At 35.0% G+C, this 24375-nt stretch overlaps 2 protein-coding genes across 2 annotated transcripts; one reads left to right on the top strand and one right to left on the bottom strand.

The window, feature by feature from the left end:
- The first annotated feature begins 5275 nt into the window (after window positions 1-5275).
- On the top strand, window positions 5276-19871 carry LOC125845569 (kinesin-like protein KIN-7D, mitochondrial). The gene is made up of 25 exons (XM_049525103.1): window positions 5276-5706; window positions 5830-5927; window positions 6124-6213; window positions 6511-6563; window positions 7916-7981; window positions 8187-8240; window positions 8553-8612; window positions 9166-9244; window positions 9336-9403; window positions 10662-10718; window positions 10815-10919; window positions 11430-11534; window positions 11735-11842; window positions 11918-12049; window positions 12218-12400; window positions 12828-12971; window positions 13555-13695; window positions 14394-14513; window positions 14604-14654; window positions 14788-14835; window positions 14975-15121; window positions 16532-17278; window positions 19164-19293; window positions 19378-19500; window positions 19597-19871. The coding sequence occupies exons 1-24, from the start codon at window positions 5366-5368 to the stop codon at window positions 19458-19460; spliced, it is 3210 nt and encodes a 1069-aa protein (XP_049381060.1). The 5' UTR covers window positions 5276-5365; the 3' UTR covers window positions 19461-19500; window positions 19597-19871.
- A 3233-nt stretch (window positions 19872-23104) lies between these two features.
- On the bottom strand, window positions 23105-23713 carry LOC125845696 (uncharacterized). Its single transcript, XM_049525239.1, has one exon. The coding sequence runs from the start codon at window positions 23711-23713 to the stop codon at window positions 23105-23107; it is 609 nt and encodes a 202-aa protein (XP_049381196.1).
- Between the last annotated feature and the right edge of the window lie 662 nt (window positions 23714-24375).

Raw genomic sequence — 24375 nt, 5'->3', positions numbered from 1 at the left:
TTGTGTATATTTCAAATAACCTAACACACATTTCATTGCCATCTAGTGAATTTGATTCGGATTACTAGTGAACCGACTCAGTTTGCTAATAGAACATGTTATATCTGGTCGCGTACAATTCATAATATGCATCAAACTTCCCAACACTCTGGCATATTCCAATTGAGAGTCACTTTCACCTACATTCTTTTGAAATGTAAAGCTTAAATCAATTAGAGTTTTAACAACATTAAAATTCAAGTACTTGAACTTATCCAATACTCTTTCAATATAATGAGATTGAGATAATGCTAGTCCCTGAGGAATTTTGAGAATCCTGATCCCTAAGATCAAATCAGCAACTCCTAAGTCCTTCATATCAAACTTATTGGACAACATGCGCTTAGTAGCATTTATATTGTTAATATCTTTACTCATTATTAACATGTCATCAACATACAAACAAATAATGACTTCATGATTCGGAACGTTTTTAATGTAAACACACTTATCACATTCGTTAATCTTGAATCCATTTGCCAACATTGTTTGGTCAAATTTAGCATGACATTGTTTGGGTGCTTACTTGAGCCCATAAACCGACTTCACAAGTCTGCACACTTTCTCTTCTTTACCAGGAGCCACAAACCCTTCAGGTTGTTCCATGTAAATTTCTTCCTCCAACTCTCCATTTAAGAAGACTGTCTTTACATCTATTTGGTGGATTTTAAGATCATGCACTGCCGCTAGTGCTATTAACATCCTAATTGATGTTATCCTTGTTACTGAAGAGTATGTATCAAAGTAGTCCTAACCTTCCTTTTGTCTATATCCTTTGGCTACAAGTCTAGCCTTATATTTGTCAATAGTCCCATCGGCTTTCATTTTCCTTTTAAAGATCCACTTTGATCCTAAAGGTTTATTTCCTGAAGATCAGCCAATTCCCAAGTATGATTACTTAAAATTGATTCGATCTCACTATGGATTGCTTCTTTCCAATAGATTGACTCAGATGACGACATAAGCTGCTTTAAATATTGGAGGCTCATTTTCAAGCAAGAATGCCACAAAATTTGGTCCGAAAGAAGTGGATTTCAGTTGGCGAGTACTACACCTAGGATCCTCATTAGGTTGTGCATTTTCTTTTGATTCTTCCCATGGTCGTTTAGATCTTTCACTTGTCGACTCACATTCAGTTTAATACGGATAAATGTGTTCAAAGAACTCAATGTTATCTGACTCAATTACCGTATTCACATGAATTTCACGATTATCAGATTTATGAACAAAAAATCGGCAGGCCTTACTGTTCACAGCATATCCAATAAATACACAATCCACTGTTTTGGGTCAAATTTTCACCCTTTTGGGTAAATGAACTTCTACCTTGGCAAGACACCCCCACACTTTGAAATATTTCAAGTTGGGTTTCCTTCCTTTCCATAACTCATATGGAATCGATTACATTTTGCTACGGGGTACCCTATTGAGTATCTTGTTAGTCGTAAGGATGGCTTCCCCCCCCCCATAGATTTCTTGATGAACTAGAACTGATTATCAAGACATTCATTATTTCCTTTAATGTTCTGTTATTCCATTCAGCCAAACCATTTGATTGCGGTGTATAGGGTGCAGTAGTTTGATGGATAATACCATATTCCAAACATATCTCAACAAAAAGAGATTCGTATTCTCCACCCCTATCACTTCGAATCATTTTTATCTTTAGATTCAATTGATTTTCCACTTCATTTTTGTATTGTTTAAATGCATCAATTGCTTCATCCTTACTATTAAGCAAATATACATAATAAAATCGAGTGCAATCGTCAATAAAAATTATAAAATACTTTTTCCCACCACGAGATAGTGTCGACTTCATATCGCATATATCTGTGTGAATTAAGTCTAAAGGTTTTGAATTTCTTTCAACAGACTTATAAGGATGTTTAACAAACTTATTTTCCACACAAATGTCGCATTTCGATTTATCACATTTAAAATCAGGCAATACTTCTAAAGTAACCAATTTTCGCAAGGCTTTGTAATTTACATGTCCCGAACGGGCATGCCATAAATCATTTGACTCCAATAAGTAAACATAAGCAAAATTCTTACTAACACTGTCAACAACCATTACATTCAGTTTGAAGAGGCCCTTAGTGAGGTAGCATTTTCCTAAGAACATATCATTCTTACTTATTACAGCTTTGTCACTAACTATGACACACTTAAACCTGTTTTTAACGAGTAGTGCAGCAGAAACTAAATTTTTTCTAATAGTAGGAACGTGTAAAATGTTGTTCAGAGTCAACACCTTGCCAGATGTCATCTTCAACATTACTTTCCCAGTTCCTGCAATCCTTGTCGTTGTTGTGTTTCCCATGAACAAATCTTCATCAACCTCAACAGGAGTGTATGTTGCAAAGGCTTCTTTCGCAGAGCAAATATGTCGAGTGGCACCTGAGTCGAGAAACCACTCCTTGGGATTTCTAACTAAGTTGCACTTCGAGATCATTGCACAAATGTCATCTGCATCTTCCATCTCTTCCACGATATTTGCTTGGCTTTTGCCTTTGTCTTTGTCGTTGTCCTTTCTTGGAGCACGACAGTCAGAAGACTTATGACCAACCTTACCACAATTGTAACAGTTGCCCTTGAACTTTTTCTTGGCCTGTTCTGACTTCTGTCAGTTGGACTTCTTTCTCTTCTTGTCTTTGGTAGGAACTTCTTCAACAATATTAACTCCAATTACTGTCGAATTCTTACGAGACTTCTTTTCGGTGGTTTTGTTATCTTCCTCAATCTTGAGCCAAATCACAAGATCTTCAAGTTTCATTTCCTTACGTTTGTGCTTTAAATAATTCTTGAAGTCGTTCCACGAAGGAGGTAACTTCTCGATCATTGCAGCCACTTTAAACTTTTCATTTACTACCATATCTTCAGCAATCAGATCATGGAAAATAAGTTGAAGTTCCTACACTTATGATCTAACAGTTTTACTATCTGACATTTTATAGTCTAAAAACTTTGCGATCACAAACTTTTTCAAGCATGCATCTTCTGTCTTATATTTCTTCTTAAGTGCATCCCACAATTCTTTCGAAGCTGTCATTGCACTATAGACATTATATAAGTCATCCTTTAAAGCACTCAAAATGTAGCCCTTACATAGGAAGTCTGCCTGTTTCCATGCTTCAATAATCATGAATTTTTCTCTGTCTGGCATTTCAACAACAGGCACTGGAGTTACTTCATTGGTAAATTTCTGCAAACCAAGAGTAGTAAGCCAGAAAAATACCCGTTGCTACCATCCTTTGAAATTCACACCAGAGAATTTTCTCGGTTTCTCTGCTGGTGGTACAACAGTTCGAGTTGGTGCAGCAACAACCACCGTAACATTGTCATTAGCCATTTCAGAATCTATAACAAACAGAAATTGATACAAATGACTCAGTAAGCAATAACTTAAATTGCAAACTTAACAGGAGTATAAAACCACGAAGGTTTTTCTCTCCACCAGAAACACAGATTAAAAAGTATAAAATAATTTCCTTAAGATTGTCAATAATCTGTGTTTAAAAAACCAGAATTACTGATTTCAATAAACTTTGCAGAAACACGAAGTTACCAAAGTTTAATAAACCAGTAAGAATAGATGAACAAAAACTAATTGACAAAACTAAAATCTGTAAAAACGTATCACAATCTGGAAAAAAAGAATCAGAAAAAAATCAAGCCCACTGAATGCACAGTGTCCCCTTAAGGAAATTATTCCCCTCTAGTATCCGAGGTTTGATTTGGAATATGTCCTCCCAGGATAGAATGATCTCAATCACCAGTGTATTGATACCCAAAACTATGGTGTCAGCGAACCACTTAACAGCAGTAAGGTACACGAAGAAATTTTGTGCAGAAGAAGAAGAAGGAATCAGAAAAATTGTAAGGAATAAGTCTGAGGAATTAATGTATTTATAGACAAGAGAACTGGTTCCGAAAGGTTGCAATCCTTTCAGAATCCACACGACCATTCATGAAAGTTTGCAACCTTTCAAACGGTCATGGTTGTTTCTGAAAGTTGCAACCTTTCAGAACAGTCACTTCCAACGGCGGGAAATTCAAATAAAATGGGAAAGATTTAAATAAAATGGATCGTGCGTGGATCCGAGTCGGGTCGGGTCAATTAACTAATTAATTGAAACACTTCGGTTAATTAACTAATTAAAACGTTGGCCATTTAATTTAATTTAATTATTTAAATAAATAATTAACTAAAATAATTAAAACAAAGTTTGTCCAAAAAATAATCTCTCAATCGTTTTCCAAAGCCAAAGCCAAAGCCGAAGCCGAGCGAGCGACGACGACAGCGCAAGGGGGGGTCCCTCTTTCCAACCTTTTAAACAATTAATAGGAGTGTTTCTATATTTAAACTCTCCTATTTTTTCTTTCCACCACCGATGAGGGACAAATGCCTTTTCAATAAAGCATAAGAGGACTTTTCAAGTTCTCAACTCTTCAAGTTCCTCTCTTTTCATTTTCCCTCCATTTTCCATTACTCTTGCTACATACCCAACATCGCCACCCCCAAATGAACCCCACAGTGCGCGATTCAAATTTAATCGGAGCTCTAATGTGGGCTCCAGACATGGGGCGGGAAACCAAAAAAAAAAAGTAGAAGGAGGAGGGGTGGGGTGAGGGTGGTGGGTGGTTTCAAGGAAGAAGGAGAGCATGCGGTGGGGGCTGAAGGAAGAAGAAAATTGTGGGTGGGGTGGGGGTCCAAGAGTTTAATTTTTTATCTATCTTATTTTAAGTTAATTTTTTAATACAAAAAAATATATTCACTCGTTTTAAGACGTATACCGTTAAACATTTTTCCAACTTAGTAATAATAATGCCACATAAATTCGGTCAATGATCAGTCGTGCTTAAAATATTGTGTTTTAGTAATTTTAGGAGTTCACTTGACAAAATCCCAAGTATAAAAATTCAACTGACAAACGGAGTGTCCCGGATTTCACTCCACGTTTAAATTAAAAACTAGTATGTACTACTAGTATAATGAAATTCAAACCGCCTATTGTTCTCCTTCCACTCTCACATGTAAAAAAAGTCATTCTTCTGTGCAGTTGTTGGTTGTAAAGGAGAAGAAATGAAGTTTAAGATAAATTATGATACAATAAATTATCCATCCACAGTGTCATTTTAGCCTGTAAAAGGTAAAGAAATCGAACATGTTCTTCCCCTTTTTCCTATTCACTCACAGCATGTGACATCTGACACATTCTTCTTCTTGGATCGGTTACACGCTCGCATATATTGTTGCTTGACGTTATCTTTGATACCAAGTCAAGTATTTGGTTAATATTATTTTTTATTTTTTCGGTCAATGGCTGCTTCTTCGTCTAGAGGACGAAGTAGCTCGCCATTTCAATATCGTAAACAATCAACTCCATTTTCGTCTTCATCATCTTCAAATTCCTTCATGAATGGTGGTCGTCTTATGCCTCGATCAGTCTCTTCTTCAACTACATCGTTTATTGACTCTGGCTCTGGCTCCAGATCCATGACTCCCAGCCGGAACCGAACTGATTTAGCTTATTCACGAGCTCATGGGAATCGTTCGCCGGTTAATTATCCTTCGGCTGAGGAGTTGTTGGTTAATGAGCCAGTGGATGTGTCCAGATCGGGAGAGAGTATTTCTGTGACTGTTAGGTTTCGGCCAATGAGGTAAATACTAGATCTAGCTCATTTTATTTGGATCTGTGTACTAGTTTATTGGAGGTGTTTTGACATTTGAAATTGAGTTTCCTGACAATGCGGTAAGGATTTGGTGTTATCGTGTGGTGGCAGTGAAAGAGAATATCAGAAAGGCGATGAAAGTGCTTGGTATGCAGACGGTGATAAAATTGTGCGCAATGAGTATAATCCTGCAACAGCTTATGCCTTTGGTATAATTCTACCAATTTTTTTTAGTCTTTTCATGATTTTGATTCTGCTAGCTGTGAAAAATTTAGTGTTTTAGTATTTCGGGAATAGTATGGAGTTTAAATATTTTTCCCGATCATTTCTTAGAAACTGGCATTGCCTTTTATGATGGCTATTCCAAGTTTAATTTTTTTTTCTTTTTCATATTCTGATTTCTAGATAAAGTATTTGGACCTGATACAAGTACCCAGGATGTTTATGAAGTAGCTGCGCGACCCGTTGTCAAGGCTGCTATGGAAGGCATTAACGGTATGATAATTGATCGTCGACGTGTAATATCTGCGAACATGTCAGCTTTTGAGCTAGAAAGAACATGTCTATGAGTTATTTCGTTTTACATAATTCAGTTCAAAGGCCATGCTTGAAGAAAACTAATCTCTGCCAAGTGATTAGCAATAGTTGAGCTATCCACCGAATGTACTGATAGTACTAGATGTCTTACAGTTCCAAGGGACTACATTCTTGGGCTGAAGTTTTTTTATTCGAGTGTAGCGAGTTGCATTTTCCAGTTCAGTTTCATTGACACTAGATCTGCTGATTATGCAGGCACAGTTTTTGCTTATGGTGTTACAAGTAGTGGCAAGACGCACACTATGCATGTAAGTTATTCCTTTGGGATATCTCCTTTTTCCTTGAATTTCACAGAAGCTTTGTTGACTTATGCTGCATCCCATACAAACAGTTTAGGATTATTTAACTGCTAACGCTGACAAAGTTAGTTTAAGAATATTTCTTTATAATTTCATTGGGCTAGTGGTCAATGAAAGTAGGTTGAGAATCATGAGGTTGTAGATTCAAATTTTAGTGGAAGCAATGATTTTTCCCCATATGTCCAAGCCTTGATGGACAGAGAAACTCAATACTTGTGCTGGTTGGAGGTAGCAGATGCCCTGAGTCGAGGTGCACGTGAGCTAGTCCTGACACCACACTTAAAAAAATTTCTTTATTAAAAAAAAGTTAGTTTAAGAACTTGTGTTACTTTAATATCAGTAGCATTATTTAAATTGGACGATCAAACTTAGTATTTACTTCATTTTGATCCTTCATTTGCCAAGAACNCCCCCCCCCCCCCCCAAATTAGATTAAGGATATATCCTTATAAAAGGGCCTAAAGGCCCGACTAGTGGTCAATAAGGTTGAAAACGAAGCCCCACAAAAGGTGGAGGATTTGTTGCTTACGTCGCAGGTTCAAGTCCCACACCATGCAAAACGAAGCCCGGTATTTAAGTGGAGAAGGGTAGAGGGGCGGGCCCATTATCCACCGAGTTTAGAAGGTTGTGATTGGTCCAAAGGGCGGTCACAGACGGATTTCTCGGTTATCAAAAAAAAAAAAGTAGGTTGAAAACCGTGAGGTTTCAAGTTCAAATCCTAGCGGAGGCAAAATACTAGGTGCTTCCTTCCCCATCCTTAGTGGATAGAGTTACCCTATACTTGTGTTGGTGAGAGGTAGTAGGTACCTTGTAAAATTAGTCGAGGCGGCAAGCTCGCCCCTATTCCACAATTATATATAATTTATTTTTGATAACCATAGTGTCCAGGCCCTCTTGCGCGCATGTCGACATATTTTATGGGGCACCTGCCACCTCCCACCTCCCACCAACCACATGTTACTCTGCCTACCAAGACTAGAATAGATGGAAATAAATCACCTAGTATTTTTGTTTTAAATGGGGTTTGAACCTAAACTTCATGGTTTTCAACCCACTTCATTGGCCACTAGACCACCCCTTTCGAGTGCATTTCTACAGTTATATATACATATTATAAAAATAAAAAAGAACTTAGTTTAAGAATACAGTGTTATTTTTATGTCTGTAGCATTGATGAAATTAATGGTTAATTAAGTATTGTTTCATTTTTATCCTTATCACCCCCCTCCCCCCCACCCCCACCCCTTCCCAACTGAAAGTTTTCTTTATCACCATATTAATTAAGATATTGGTTCCTACAGGGAGATCATATTTCTCCAGGAATAATTCCATTGGCAATAAAGGATGTTTTTAGCATCATTCAAGATGTAAGTCAGCTTAAATTACATGTTCATTTAAAAGTTTGATCCACGCTTCTCTTCAAGCACGACTCGAAGGCACATGCCTTTCTTCACTTTTACTCATGCTTGATAGCAATTCTTGTTTAAAATTCTAGAATGCCTTTATGAAGGCGTGACTTACTCTTACTTGTCCAAACAGAAAGTGTGACTAATCTTGAAAATTGTCTTGCAGACTCCTGGATGCGAGTTCTTACTTCGCGTATCATATCTTGAAATCTATAATGAGGTTAGTATTGTGCACATTAGCCATCTACTTATAAATATGATGAAAGTGGCACTGAACTAGAAAGATTAAAAATTAATTGTACTGAAGGAGCATCCTTTGTTACAGAGGCTGTATCCATCTCTAGAGTGTTGGTGAAATTTATGATTGACTTCTTCCTGTAACATAAAAGACAGCTGATATACACTGTGAAATGATTTCTGAAGTAGATTTATCATCTCTCTGTATGCTTTTATCTGCAGCATACTTGTTTAATTTTTCGTACCAAATATTAACTTGAGTTGGTGTGCATGCGCGTTATGGTTATGATGCCAGGTTATCAATGACTTGCTGGATCCAACTGGCCAGAATCTGCGTGTCAGGGAAGATAATCAGGTATTGGTTGCCAATAGTACTAGTTGTTGTTGTTCAGGGAAATTGCAGGATTATTGAGCAAGAGTTTTTATTTGTTTAAAAAAAGGACCTGTTCCAGGAGTTATTTTTGGTAGTTTGATCTCTTTCCTTTGATGTTTGTTTTTGAAGATGAGAATGATTCAGGAAGAGAAAATAGCACAGTACTCCTACAGATGATCATTTCCGAGAAATCATAGAAAATTATCAAGAAACTTGTCTCCCAGCACGTCATATATGTTTGAGATTTATATATGACATCAATTCAATATGACTACCCTCTTTATTTCTCAAAAGTAATAAATAAGTAGAAGCTAGCATATTAAGTTTGAAGTGCTGAAAAGGTTGAGATCATTGATTTCCTCACATGTTATTTCAAATTCTACAAGTCCTATATCTAATAGCCTCGGACCAAATCATGGTGTTACTGGTGAAGTTCATCTATCTATATTAGAGATATTAATGTTGCTTTCCAAAGTCCTGACTTTATATGTTGCTCTGTAGTGCTTGATTCTTTGTACATGCAATGTATGTGCAGGGTACTTATGTTGAAGGTATAAAGGAAGAAGTTGTTTTGTCACCTGGGCATGCACTTTCTTTCATTGCTGCAGGGGAAGGTAATTGGTGTAAGCTATTCAGGTCTGTCTTTGTTGACAGCCATGGTTCTTGTTACCTATATTGATATTGATTACCATTTGCCTATTCCAGAGCATCGACACGTTGGTTCAAACAATTTCAACTTGTTTAGTAGCCGTAGTCACACAATATTTACCTTGGTGAGTATAGTATGATTGTTCATTGTTATGTATTGCCTATTGCAACTAGAAACTTCTATGTCATGCACTTATTTTTAAAGGAATGCAAGCTGTTGTGTGTAATTATGGTTAACTTTCCGTAAGATGGGAGAATTTGACCTACTGGTCTATTGGGTCACTCTTTCTAGTAAACTTGGGTTTCTTTCAATTTTTGTTGAAAAGATAGACTGGATAATAGCTGATATCCAGAGCATATGATACCTAAATTGTTAACCATACAACAATAACATACTCAATGTAGTCCCACAAGAGGGTCTGGGGTGGGTAGAGTGTATGCAGACCTTACCCCTACCTCGTGGAGGTAGAGAGAGACTGTCTCCCAGCCTAAATTGCTAACCATATATATATATATATGTTGCCATTTCGCAGCCTTTGAATGATAGACCTATAAAACTTTTAGTGCTTCAATAGAATGCTCAATTTTATTTTTCTAGTTGTTTATTAAGTGTCAACTTTGTGTGATAACTTTTATTCCATTGGGATGGAAAATGCCTTCTTTTGTTTAGAATTGGAGATGGGGAAGGTTGAGCTTTTGGTTATCAAAAAACAACGGAAGTTTGAACTAGACAATGTCTTATTGTGACTTAATTGATTTTGCAGGGTGACTAATCTGTCAACCCACATAATTTTGTTCCTCTGCATAATCTCAAAATATGTTTGTTTTCCAAGTTTTATGATAATAAAAGAATCTGCCAGTTCTTAGAAAGTTGCATGAGAAACTCTTGTTGAATGAAGACCTTCAAAATCATCACAAATATATATAATTTTCTTATTTGTCTTATTTATTCATTGCTTAACATTATATAAACTTGAATATCTGTAAAGAACAAATGAAAATAACTTTCCTATAACATCAAATCCCGGTACAGTGTTGGGAAGAAACTTCTGCTGAAATGGGATTATGGGATTCAACTGTGTGTTGAGGTTCATTTATCCAATTAGCACTATCAGAATATTGGATGAAAAACTGTTGGAGCAGTAACTAATTATTTTTTTTTGTTCCATGAATACTACGTTGGAAAAACTGTCAGTTATGCCTTATCGAAAACTGTCAGTTATGTTTGGTCCATTCCTTGTGACATTGCTTTCTTGAAAGCAGTGACGTATCTTCCTTAATAGCTTTTTTTCTGCTCTTCTAGTGTAGACATTTTAATTGTTATATTTGCTATTGGGTTTAGGTAATCATATCTCATTGTCTACATTATTACTCATTGTGCAGATGATTGAAAGTAGTGCTCATGGAGACGAATATGATGGAGTGGTCTTCTCACAGCTTGTATGGCTACTAGCTTTGTGTGTTCTGTATTTTTTGTGTGTTCTGTATTAAAAAACAGTGCATCATAGCATCTAATGTTTTTGCTTTTCCCATTAGAACTTGATTGATTTAGCTGGATCTGAGAGTTCTAAAACTGAAACAACGGGATTGCGGAGAAAGGAAGGATCATATATCAACAAAAGTCTTCTGACTCTTGGAACTGTAAGTACTAAATCATCAGTGGTTAATGTCTCTATGTAGTTTTGCTATAACTGTTGCATATTACCCTCTGTTGTGATAGCTCAATTATGTGAAAAATAGAAGAAAAAAAGAGAGAAGGCTATTTACCCTCTAGGTTTTCATCACAAAAAAAATAAAAAGAAGAGAGAAGACTCTATTGAATTGGTTGTAGACAACAAGAGGGCTCCACATGGAGGAGTTGAGGCTGTGAGAAATAAGGCAAATTGAGACTAAATGAAGCGAGGAAATTACCTAAATATCTAGATTCCTAATTGTGACAGAACTAGAAAGAATATTCTATTTGACTAACCTAAACACATGAAATGAATCTAATGTTCTAACAATAACTAAATCATTTCTCTTGGTTTTCAACAAATTATTTATGCTCATGATCTATCATTATTTTGCATTGGTGCTAGCTGACGAGTAGAGTAGATTTTTTTACGTTTATTCAGTTTCAGTTTGACACCTTGATTCTGCAATCATGCATAGGTCATTGGAAAATTGAGTGAAGGGAAGTCATCTCATGTTCCTTATCGGGATTCTAAACTTACTCGGCTGCTCCAGACTTCACTGAGTGGGCATGGACATGTCTCTGTGAGTATGATGAAGATATACAATACATTTCCATTTCATTGACCTTTCCTATCTTTATTCAGCTGTAATGCTTTATTTGATATGCATCTTTTACTCCTAAATTTGTTTCATCTGTTCTCACCTGATACTCCTGTTGCTTGATAAGACCTAAAGAGATTACAGATAGGTCTAATTTACCTCCTCTTGCATGTCTTCTGTAGCTCATATGTACTGTTACTCCTGCATCAAGCAATATGGAGGAAACACACAATACACTGAAGTTTGCAAGCAGGGCTAAACGTGTGGAGATTTATGCATCACGCAACAAGGTTTGCTCTGTTTGTTATTTGAATATTGTGGAATTGGAGTTGTGAAGGATGAAGCTTGATAAATCTCTCTTTCAGATTATTGATGAGAAATCCCTGATTAAGAAATATCAAAGGGAAATATCATGTCTCAAAGAAGAGCTTGATCAACTAAGAAGTGGGATGCTTGTCGGTGTTAATCCTGTAGAACTTATGACTTTGAAACAGCAGGTAACTTTTCTAGCTACATATGTGAACTCTGTCTACCACTAAAGATCAGAAATGTGTGCTCAACGAACTATATGCTTAAAGACATCTCTGCTATATAAGCATTTGGGGATTAGAATTTTGGCTGTAATTGGGTTCTGGGGCTTATAACTTATTCATGGTCCTTTGCAGTTGGAAGAAGGGCAAGTGAAAATGCAATCAAGATTGGAAGAGGAGGAGGAAGCCAAGGCAGCTTTAATGAGCCGGATACAGAGGCTAACTAAACTGATCCTTGTTTCTTCAAAGAATTCAATCCCTGGGTATTTGGGTGATGTTGCTGGGCATCAGAGGAGCCATTCTCCTTCTGAAGAAGATGTAAGCTGCTCTTCCTTTCATCATGACTTCTGTTTCTTTATGTTGTTCTTTGCCACTCAAGTACATCGGTAGATGGCCTCGGAATCCTATCCTCGATTAAATCTTGAAGATGCATCATACTTTCTGATTTTCACAAGACTTTTGGCCGGTAGCTTGGTTAGGTACTACGTGTAGTTTCACTTAGCATGCACTAATTTTCTTCTTTCATCTATTTTACCACTTTAATGCTGTTCCTCTATTTCAGGGAAGTAAAAGTACTCTTTCTCATTTTTCTTCTTTTTATTCTTTTCTCAAATTCAAAGTATTTAAGGAATAGCTATATTACATATTATTCTTTTCTTGCAGATTATATGATATGTTATCTAGGATAAAATATCTTTTTCTGTGTATTGATCTTCGATCCTTATTCCCCTTACTCTTCCATCAGAAGATGGATAGTTCTATGCTAATAGATGGCGGGAATCAGAAAGACCCTTCAGCAGATACTTCTGATCCCAAACACAGAAGATCTTCTAGCAAGTGGAATGATGATATATCTCAGGTTGGGAATGCAATCACTGAATCAGCTCAGGTGGGTGAACATATCATTGTTTTTTTCCTGTGGTTTAAAACTTCCCATAGGTCTTTACCTCTCTAAATTTCACATTCTTAAAACCTTTAAGTGGAGAAGACTACCACAGTGATTCTTAATATTGCTAACGTTAATGCTCTGGTGGATTTGAAAGATTTGTCATTAACATATGATGTTAGTTTGTCATTAAGCTTTATGTTGTGAAGTTTACTGCGAGTGCTTTCTGAGGTCTTGTTTTTCTGCAGAATTTGATGTGTCTGCATTTATATTCCTTGTGAATTAAGAAGTTACAATGCCTAAATACTCAGCAAGCTCATCATTTTGTATTAGGAATGAGAAGTTATTTAATTCCAATAGCTATACTACATTTACTTCAAGTCCAGTATTGCACATGTAGATTTGAGTTTCCTGTACCTCTGATGTTTGAATGGGGCTTATGTAGTAAAGCTTTCAGTCAATTCTGTAGTGTGTTTAGATAGTAAAGCTTCTAGGAAAAGGTGCAACATTATTGCCCTTTACTCGTTTATCAGGTTTTGTTTTTGGTTTTCTTTTTTCATTTGATTGTCTTTTTATTTGATTATAGGAAGGAATTTCAATGTCAGATCAGATGGACCTCCTAGTTGAGCAAGTCAAGATGCTTGCTGGAGAGATTGCCTTCAGCACCAGTACATTGAAACGCCTGGTTGAGCAGTCTGTTAATGACCCCGAGAGTTCGCAAACACAAGTAACTCTTTTGTCTTTCTGGACTCAAATGTTTCATAACAATTTGCTGGTCAAGTTGTAATGAGACTGATAATTTTATGAGTGCTTTTCCTGCTCGGACTAAACGATTTGTTGAGTCACTTATAGAAATTAGAATGTGATATCACTAGGTTCTGCATTCTGCATCTCTTGTAAGGTCTTCAATTTTCTGATGTTTAGAAAAACTTCAACGAATTTGTCAATGATACTTTTCAGAAAGTCATGTGTATATATTAGTGTTTCAGCTGTGGAACATAGTCAATTCTAGAAGCGTCACTAGTAACAATGGGGTATCTTGGATCTTTAAAGTTCCTAGGATCCTACAAGTTCAAATCCCTACAGAGACAAAAACTCTAGGTGATTTCTTTCCATCTGTCCTAGCCTTGGTGGGCAGAGTTACCGTACCTGTTGCTGGTGCGAGGTAAAAGGTTTCACGTGGAATTAGTCGGTGCACGCAAGCTGGCCCAGCCACCACGGTTGTAAAAAAAAAAGTTCCTAAGATCTTGAATGCTTGATGACCTACCACAAGATGTAGCAGTTTGTTCATTCTGACTATTTTGCTTCTTCCTTATGCAATTGCAGCTGTCTGAAGCACATGGAGACAAAATTTTCATTCAATCCTTTCAGTAGATGTATTTTTTTGTATCTGGACTTAATTGTAGTTCTGAATTCTTATGACAGATTCAAAATTTAGAGTGTGAAATTCAAGAAAAGAGAAAGCAAATGAGGATGTTGGAACAACATATTGTTGAAAGTGGTAAAGCATCTGTTGCAAATGCATCCTTCGTCGAAATGCAGCAGGTGATGTCATGTTAACCTTTTCTACTGTCATGGACATATCTCCACCTCTTACGTGGTCTGTACTTTGTCTCATATTACTATCTTTGACAGACTTTGATGAAATTGATGACACAATGTAGTGAGCAGAGTTTTGAGCTTGAGGTTGGTTACCCTATAAAAGCTCAGTCAAGTACACTTAAACAAAAAAATCTAAAAAGTTTCATTCTTGTTACAAGCTTGTAACCATCTATTTTTTTTTGGATTAAGTTGTTTACAATTTGACCTTGTAATGCAGATCAAATCTGCAGATAATCGGATTCTCCAGGAACAGCTGCAGAACAAGGTCAAACAAGGCATTATATCTTGTTGCAAATGGAATAACCTAGTTGCTAAATATTATTGACCTTCTCTATTCATTTTATAATGAGTAGCTTATTGTCTTTCCTAGGCATAATTTGGCTGTTATATTATCTTGTTTTCAGTGCTTAGAGAACAAGGAACTACAAGAAAAGATTTGTCGTCTTGAACAGCAGCTAGCTGCATTCAAGGCAAAACAAGCGTATCCCTCATCAGAAAGATGTGTATCTGATGAATATACTGATGAGCTTAGAAGGAAAATTCAGTCCCAGGTGATTTTAAGAGCTTTCTGTCCACTGACATAGTTGATCTGCATCTTGAGTTCTTGAGGTGGATAGTAACTTTTGATGGTAGTTATTGATCTGATGAACAGAGGATCTTTTATCTTCTGCAAAAAAAAAAATTGGTTGTGGCTTTCCTTGGGGGTGGGGGTTTCTTAGGAGCAAGTATAGCCTGATAACCTCTGAAGGTTAAATACATGGTGCAGAATGCATCATCCCTTGGATTTAAATAAAACATAAGAGGAATTCAAGGACTATATGAAGGTTTAAGAAATCTTCTTTCATACAAGTTTGACTAAAACAGAAGAAAGAAGAAACCTGTGTTATCCAAGTTGATGGATTTTAGTATTGAAAAGAACCTGTTGTAATATGTTTCAGAATAATAAGTAGTTTAAAATTTCTCCAACTAAGGAATTTAAATGATTTGATTAATGGATTTGATNGAGCTTTCTGTCCACTGACATAGTTGATCTGCATCTTGAGTTCTTGAGGTGGATAGTAACTTTTGATGGTAGTTATTGATCTGATGAACAGAGGATCTTTTATCTTCTGCAAAAAAAAAAAAAAAAATGGTTGTGGCTTTCCTGGGGGTGGGGGTTTCTTAGGAGCAAGTATAGCCTGATAACCTCTGAGGGTTAAATACATGGTGCAGAATGCATCATGCCTTGGATTTAAATAAAACATAGGAGGAATTCAAGGACTATATGAAGGTTTAAGAAATCTTCTTTCATACAAGTTTGACAAAAACAGAAGAAAGAAGAAACCTGTGTTATCCAAGTTGATGGATTTTAGTATTGATCTCCCTTCTCTTTATCCTAAGTTAATGTATCAAGCTTTACCCCTCTCTCTATGACATTGTTAGCTGTTCTGAGACTCAAGTTTTTGCTTTAAAACAATCCAATGCTGTTCTGAGGCTCAAGTTTTTGCTTTAAAACAATCCAATGCATGTCGCCTAAACAATCTATGACATTCTCTCCCTTCTCTTTATCCGAAGTTAATGTATCAAGCTTTACCTTTCTCTCTATGACATTGTTAGCTGTTCTGAGACTCAAGTTTTTGCTTTAAAACAATCCAATGCATGTCGCCTGAACACATTATTTTTGTTGTGATTGACTTTCTGTAGTTTTTGTTTTCTTGATGAAATTGGCATTTAAGGTTTATTTTTGAGAATGAATTGGTATTTTAAGTTCTTATGTTTTCAGTATTTAATGAAAATAAAAGTTGCCATGAATCTGTGTTAAACTTTTGATCTTCTATGGCTTCAATTATCCCCAATTATCGGACTAAATCTCGAGACCCTTTGTTTAATGACCTTCATGATTGTACAGGAACATTAATGTGGTTGTACATGCTTTATTTGAATTCATATCATGGTTCTAATATGTTTTGCAATTTGAGCAGGATGTTGAGAATGACAAGCTTAAGCTGGAACATATTCAACTTGCGGAGGAGAACAGTGGGCTGCATGTGCAGAACCAGAAATTGTCAGAGGAAGCTTCATACGCAAAAGAATTAGCTTCTGCTGCTGCTGTTGAACTGAAAAATTTAGCTGCTGAAGTCACAAAGCTCTCATTACAGAATGCAAAACTGGAGAAAGAATTGTTGGCTGCTCGAGAGATGTCGAGCTCTAGGAGTTCCAATGCACAAGCTGGTAACGTTAGTAGCAGAAAGCATGGTGAAAACTTAAGACCAGGGCGTAGAGGCCGGGTTTCTGGCCGAGTAAGTGAAGTTTCAGGAGTGATTCATGATGACTTCGACACATGGGACCTAGATCCTAAAGATCTAAAGATGGAGTTGCAAGCAAGAAAACAACGTGAAGCAGTTCTTGAGGCTGCGTTGGTTGACAAGGAGATTGTGGAAGATGAGTACAGGAAAAAAGTAGAGGAGGGAAAGAAAAGGGAGGCTTCTTTGGAAAATGATTTGGCAAATATGTGGGTGCTTGTTGCTCAACTAAAGAAAGAGAATAGTGCTAGGCAAGACTTGAAACTGGCAGCTGACTGGCAATTAGGTGGAGAAGGCAATATGATGAATCCAGAAATTAATGTTGGTGACAACAAGGACCTCATCTCTGATGTTAGCCAAGACGGGGTTCATACAAATGCAGCTACTGAGATTCTGAAGGAAGAACCTCTGGTTGCCCACTTGAAGGTAATTAAGCTTGTCCTTTTCTGATCGCTTATCTGCACCTTTGTCTGGCATGTAGTGTTTGACATATCCTTTTCATTCATCTGAACTTTCTGATGTTGTTTATCTTATATGTGAACATTTGTAAAATATTACATAAAATCGAAAGTTGGAGAGAATTTTAACTGTAAGCTACGTTCTTCACTTTCTGGTGTGGAACTTTCTTCTTTAAACCGGGGTTGTAGTTTATTTATACTTGTTTATTCTAATGGTAGTTGTGGAAGAAGATCAAAGTGGTAATTTGAAAGTATTTTGGGGAAAATTTTGCTGGAAAGTTAACAAAAGCTGAATAATCAAAGAAATTTAATTTTTGACAGATAAAGTTATATAGAGTGCTACTTTCTGTAAATATATCATATGGATTTTACATTAGGAAAGTATGTTTTATGTAAATAGGATGAAGAGTCGGTGATAGGAATGTAAATGGGGCAGGTCAAGCTTTGACCCGCTAAAATTTTAAACCGCTTGTCCCCCTCCCCTATTAAATGTTAGTCATATTCTTTTCAATGCTTTAATCTTTTCTAACAAAAGAACTGTTTAATTTTTAAAGCATAAAGGATTGGGTATTAACAAATACTGTTGGCTTTTCTTATTATTAAACATAAAGGATGAGTATTGTGTTGTAATCTTTTATTAATTTTCCCAATATTATCTTTTATTATTGAATCAGTGGAAATTGATCTAGAATACAATATCTACCAAATTATTTTATTTGTCGTGTTTCTCTTTTGCACTCTCCTTAAGAAAACATAAATTTGGAGCTTTTGTGTGTGACTATTTTACCCTCATTTATATCTTAAAATATAATCTCTCTCCATTAAAAATATTTACTCTATTGAGGTGTTTGTAATCTTCAAGAGTAATTACTACTAAGTATAAAATGGAAAATAATAAATAATTTTGTCTTGAACTTCTAAATTGACAAAAATTTGAGACAATTATTTTTATACATCATGACACATAATTTGAAACGGAGGGAGTATTGGACAAGAATCAGAAGATTCCCATTATAGTATAGTGAAACTACTGACATTACACCGATCACACAACAGCATTCTTATATTGAATTAAAACACATCACATGAAGAACAACTAACTAATACTCTCACGTCCTTTTTAACATTATGTGATATGATCGATATAACAGTTTTCCTGATTGCGTCTGCACTCCTTTTTTTAAATTTATATCTAATAGATATGTCATTCTATACATGCACATTAAATATTATGTATTTATCACTAATATCGTTGTTTTCATACAATTATTGTATGGTTTTTCCAATTTATATTTGTATGTTGAGTGAACCAAAGTGCCCCTCCTGGTTACCTTGGTATGAAGGAAAATAATTTGTTCATCTCTTCCTGTCTGCATTTTTTCTTTGTATTTTAAGGAAAATAATTTGTTCATCTTCTTCCTGTCTGCATTTTTTCTTTGTATTTTAAGGGGGGTTAAATTGAAAGATAGATTCCACTAAAATAAATAAGTATTGACAAAGTTCGTCACCCCCTTAAAACCCATAGAATTCACCATCTCTTTGGTGAACTTGTATGATTGGTAGTATTTAGTAAGCTACCAACAAAGGTTAGATAGTCAGATGAAAGAATGGGCCAAATGCCCAAAACAACCTGCCTGCCCCCCTGCCCTGCCTCATTTGAAGTTCTTACAATATATGTTTTTTCCTGCCCCTCCCCACCCTGCCCCGCCCCATTTGTGATCCCTAGACTCAGGGATCACATCTTACTGTTTCGGTTTACTAGAAGGTGGGGCTCACTATTGTTATTTCTGTGTGATAATGACTCCAAAAAAAATATGGGAGTTTTCCGTGATGTTTTACATTTGCACCTCCAGGCTCGGATGCAAGAAATGAAGGAAAAAGAACACAGGCACTTGGGCAATGGTGATGCAAATTCACATATATGCAAAGTGTGTTTTGAGTCACCTACTGCTGCAATGCTTCTTCCTTGCCGACATTTTTGTTGTAAGATGCTATTTTAATTCTTTGCTTCCATTATTTGTGCTCTCATGTTATATAGGCTGTTCTGATGCGGTCTTAATATTGCAGTGTGCAAGTCTTGTTCCCTGGCTTGCATTGAGTGTCCAATCTGTCGGACAAAAATTGTAGATAGGATTTTTGCTTTTACTTGACTTTGCACTTCAATTGCATGGAATTATGGTGCACAAAAAGGTTTGACTCCTTATGAATCACACTCTACTCTTACCTCTGTGCACACATACATTCTGAAAAATATTTCTTACTCTGTCTGTCTTCTCTTTACTGCAGGAGTTCATTTATTCTTGTCAACTTGCCATTTTCTATTATATTCTTTTATTAGTTCAACTGTATGTAAATTTCCGGCTACCCAATTCAAATGCTATATCATTTTTTACAATGTACTTAACCAAGGTCTATTAAACAAGAAGACGCAAAACAACAGAGGAAGTGACGCAAATTAGTAAATCTGAAGTTCTCAAGGAGTTGCTATATGATCCATCTCCTTGACCTTTAAATGTAGTGTATAGAACAGATGTGTAATACAAAATGTCATGTTAATGTTGTATTTTTTTTGCAAATGTTTTTAACCGTCTATATCAGTTGTCTGTAGTAAAAGTTGCTAGATGATATACAAGTTGTAATTGTAAATGATTAGCTGAGCTGTCATATAATTAGTTATGCAGTTAGGTATTTGTTAGAGGTGGTTAGTAGTGACAAATATCCCCAAGTTTTTAACTGCAGGTACTTTCTTTCTCTTCGCATGAACGTGTGTTTTAGTGGTGGATGATGTAACGATACTCATGGTCTTTCTGGGTTATTTTTTCTGCTTGTTTTTCCTATTTTGGCCCTTTTCATAGTTTTGATATATCATTTGTGGCTTGTGAGGATGGTGATATACTCAAAATTACACCTTAAGATAATGTAATTGTAATTATATGCAAATATAGTAAAACTCAAACAAGGTTACAGTTGAATCCTACAGAGAATAGGGAGAAAGACTACAAATTTAACGAATATTTGATGAATAGTCTAATTTATATTCTGTGAAAGTGGAAATGATTTTGTTTTTACTTAAAGACTAAGGTTGTATTAGTACTTGAGTTTAAATTATATGATTAAGGAACTAAGGCTGTGTCCCACAATAGATTGTCCTTTTCTTGATGTTCATGCAATTACAAATATTGAGTTTTTGGATACGCACTTAGTTTCTACACCATTATGCAATCTTTTTGAAGAGTTTTGAACAATTTATCTCAATATGATTTCTATAAATTTGTATGAGTTATTATGATAAAAATGACATATTATGTCATATAAATTCAACTGATTCTTAATAGAATTTGTTAAATAAGAGGTTGATGCCTTGAGTTCATACGTATTGTTTATATCACATTTTATAATAGGAGGGACACTACATAAATGAGTCATAAAACCAAAAATAATTACATGTTCATACCTCGATCCAAAGTAATTCAAGAAGTATCATTCTCTCAAAAATAATTACAGCCCTACCCCCCATTCTTTTTTCTAATTTATTCTTTTTGTCCTATTTTTTTAATTATTTTTTTCTCATTTACTATTTCTATTTTTTCTTTTATTCGTTTCTCTTTTTTTTTTTTTTTTTTTCCTTTATTAAAAATACCATTTAGTAATAATTTTATTATTTCTACTTTTTGTTTGTTAGTTTATCTTCTTTTTATTTTATTTCTCTTTCTATATTTTCACATTTTTAAGAAAATAAAATAAATTACTTTTGTTCTTTTCTTATTTATTATTTTTATTTTTTCTTTTATTCTTTTCTCATTTTTTTTCTTCATATTATCCTTTAATAGAAATACCATTTGGTAACAATTTTATTATTTCTATCTTTATCATTTTTCATTTTATCAGAGATACCATTTAGTAATATTTTTATTATTTATTTCTTTGTTCTTCTTTTTTATTTTATTTTCCCTTATTAGAGATACCATTTGGTAATATATATACTCTTACAGTATCATTTACCGATGAGTATGGAGTGTAAACAAGAAATCTTAATGATATCATAATAATATATATTTATATATTCAGTGTCTACAACTTACTGAATGGTACCATACCATCTTGGGTGTTTAGCCTCCCTTTGTTAATATCTTTTTTGTCGCTCGGTCAAAATCAATATAGTGGACTACCCGATGAGCTCAAAACAAATCCAGCATTAATACAACTGGATTTAAGCCATAATCAACTCAGTGGTTCTTTTCCTCAATCACTTGTGAATCTCACAAACCTTTATAGCCTTGACCTTTCATCAAATAACATCNTAGTAATAATTTTATTATTTTCTACTTTTTTTTGTTAGTTTATCTTCTTTTTATTATTTTTTTCTCTTTCTATATTTTCGCATTTTAAAGAAAATAAATTACTTTTGTTCTTTTCTTATTTTTTTTCTTTTATTCTTTTCTCATTTTTTTTCTTCATATTATCCTTTAATAGAAATACCATTTGGTAACAATTTTATTATTTCTATCTTTATCATTTTTCATTTTATCAGAGATACCACTTAGTAATATTTTTATTATTTATTTCTTTGTTCTTCTTTTTTATTTTCTTTTCCCTTATTAGAGATACCATTTGGTAATATATATACTCTTACAATATCATTTACCGATGAGTATGGAGTGTAAACAAGAAATCTTAATGATATCACAACAATATATATATATATATATATATATATATATATACTAGTCAGGGGCACGTGCGCTGCACGTGTGAGCCATGTTAAGTTGTATCATTCTCTGTGGAGAGACATTTGTATAGCAGTGTTGTCATGAGTGGGTGCATTAGTATTGATGTAGTAGAAGTGTACATTGTGTTAATTAATATTCTGATGATTGCATGAGCTATTATTGATCTTGTATACGGAAAAAGATTTAATTTATGCATTTAATAATAAGTAGGAACGACAACATGAAGTTAATATGAAGTGTCAAAACAGAAGTATGAAAGTACTGTAAATTATTAATAATAATAATATTAAAACATTAGAATGAAATACAATATCAAGAAAGCCCATAATAGTACTCAAAGAACTATTCTGAATATGACATTAAAGCATTGAAGAGTATGGGGCGATGACGAATCCATTATGTTTGCATAGGTGTGCTTGTGTCTTCTAAACCTGAGATTTGAAGCAATGTAATGTTGTTAGTATCTACGATTTGTAAAGAGTTAATTATCTGTGTTACAATGGCCATATATGTATATGGAGTTATCGTACCTAAAACTTCCTTATAGACGATGTTCTTTGTGTATGTCCCATTTTGGCATTTGGGTTGCTCTGTTAGGACAAGTACTTTTGTTGTGGACATAGATATCCCTTTAGAGAGTGCCGCGTACAATTGACTATGTGAAAAAACATGTTGGGGCAAATACAAACCAACATTTTGAATTGTTTGACCTTGCGCTTTATTTATAGTCATTGCAAAGCAAAGGCGTACAGGAAATTGCTTTCGAATGAATTTAAATGGATATCCTTCATTTTCTGGTGGTGATAGTTGAATTCTAGGAAGAAACACATGCTTCGTTGCAGAATGACCACTTGATATTTTCGCATGCAGGACATTTTGGGAGAAGCCTCGACATATCATTCGTGTGCCATTGCATAAGCCATTTGAAGGGTCTAAATTCCTTAGCAGCATGATGGGTGCATTTTCCTTCAATTCTAACCTGCATTTAATAAGATATGTCAAAATCTATCCACTTTGATATTTATTACCGCCTCTTCATGATTGTAATTTGTAATTTATTATCTTCAATACCTATGTGGCGGGAGACCGTTTGGTGTTAAAGTATTTAGATATTCTTCTTGGTAATAGTTGTTGGTGTTATCTTCTGATGAGTCACAGCTATTGAATATCTTGCTTTCACCTAGGAACAAGGGTATTAACTTGTCATTAAGTTTATCCACATGGTCATTTCTGCTTGCTAAAATAGCTCTTTCAGTGGCATATTTTACCGTAGCAGCATTTTCTTGTAGGTTTGGAAATATCTCTTTTATTATGGATTCTTCTGGAATTCCATCCCCAGAATGCTTGACAGTCAACTGTTCAGGGAGAAGTATTAAATTGTCTCTTATTGTTGGTTCATCTCCGTTACCCACGCGAAGTAAGAACTCACTGAATGTTGGATCTGTTCTTGCTCTCATATTTCTTGTAAATTGAATCTTCTCCATCAAAGGCCAGAGATATGATTTCACCAAGCTTGGATTTACAATTTCTGCTCGAGTTGATTTTGGAACTACTGGTAACACTTGCCGATAATCTCCTCCAAAAACCATGACTTTTCCACCAAATGGTTTATCGATGTCCATTATGTCTCTGAAGCTCCTGTCGACTGTTTTTATTGTTTGTCGTTTGGCCATTGGCGCTTCATCCCATATAATCATTAGAATCACAAAAGAAGTCACATATTAAGTAATGAATATAATAAAATATTAAAATAGAGTTACCTCTTCATCGACTAATATCAGTTGCCAACGAATACCCTCACCGTTTGCATTTTTATACTCTTTTGTTAAACTCCGTCGAATGACTAAGACTTTAACCACCCATTCTGTTGCATATTTCTTCAACTTGCTAATTGGTAGGCACTGGTTCTCGAGCTCTTCCAGACTTGTCATTGCATTGTTGTAGTAGCTAGGATGTACTAATACAAAATATATTTGTGACGTAAATGCTATTTATTTTTATATAATTAGTGTTCTTTTGGTCTAACAATAAAGATGCTCAAGAATATAATATTCACCAATCATAAACTAATTCTTCTTTTTTAATTTTAAAAGCGAGAAACTTCAACTAACAACAGTATAAATATCACATTAATTGAAGCAAGTTAATCCAAGGTGGAGAAATGTTATCAATTTTGGTGTTGCCGAAAGCAAGAAACCTGTTAAAAGTATTAGAACATGAAGAGATAGTAAACGTAATTTCAAATAGAAGTAAATCAATAAAAATGTAACAAATTATTATGATGGATGTATTGCAAACATATCAACTTCAAAACGGAAAAGTCCTTGGCAGACAA

The sequence above is a fragment of the Solanum stenotomum genome, chromosome 11 (genome assembly GCF_019186545.1).
Source record: "Solanum stenotomum isolate F172 chromosome 11, ASM1918654v1, whole genome shotgun sequence".
NCBI classification, from domain to species: domain Eukaryota; kingdom Viridiplantae; phylum Streptophyta; class Magnoliopsida; order Solanales; family Solanaceae; genus Solanum; species Solanum stenotomum.
The sequence above is the reverse complement of the archived record's forward strand: the minus strand, read 5'-3'. Positions and strand labels throughout refer to the sequence as shown.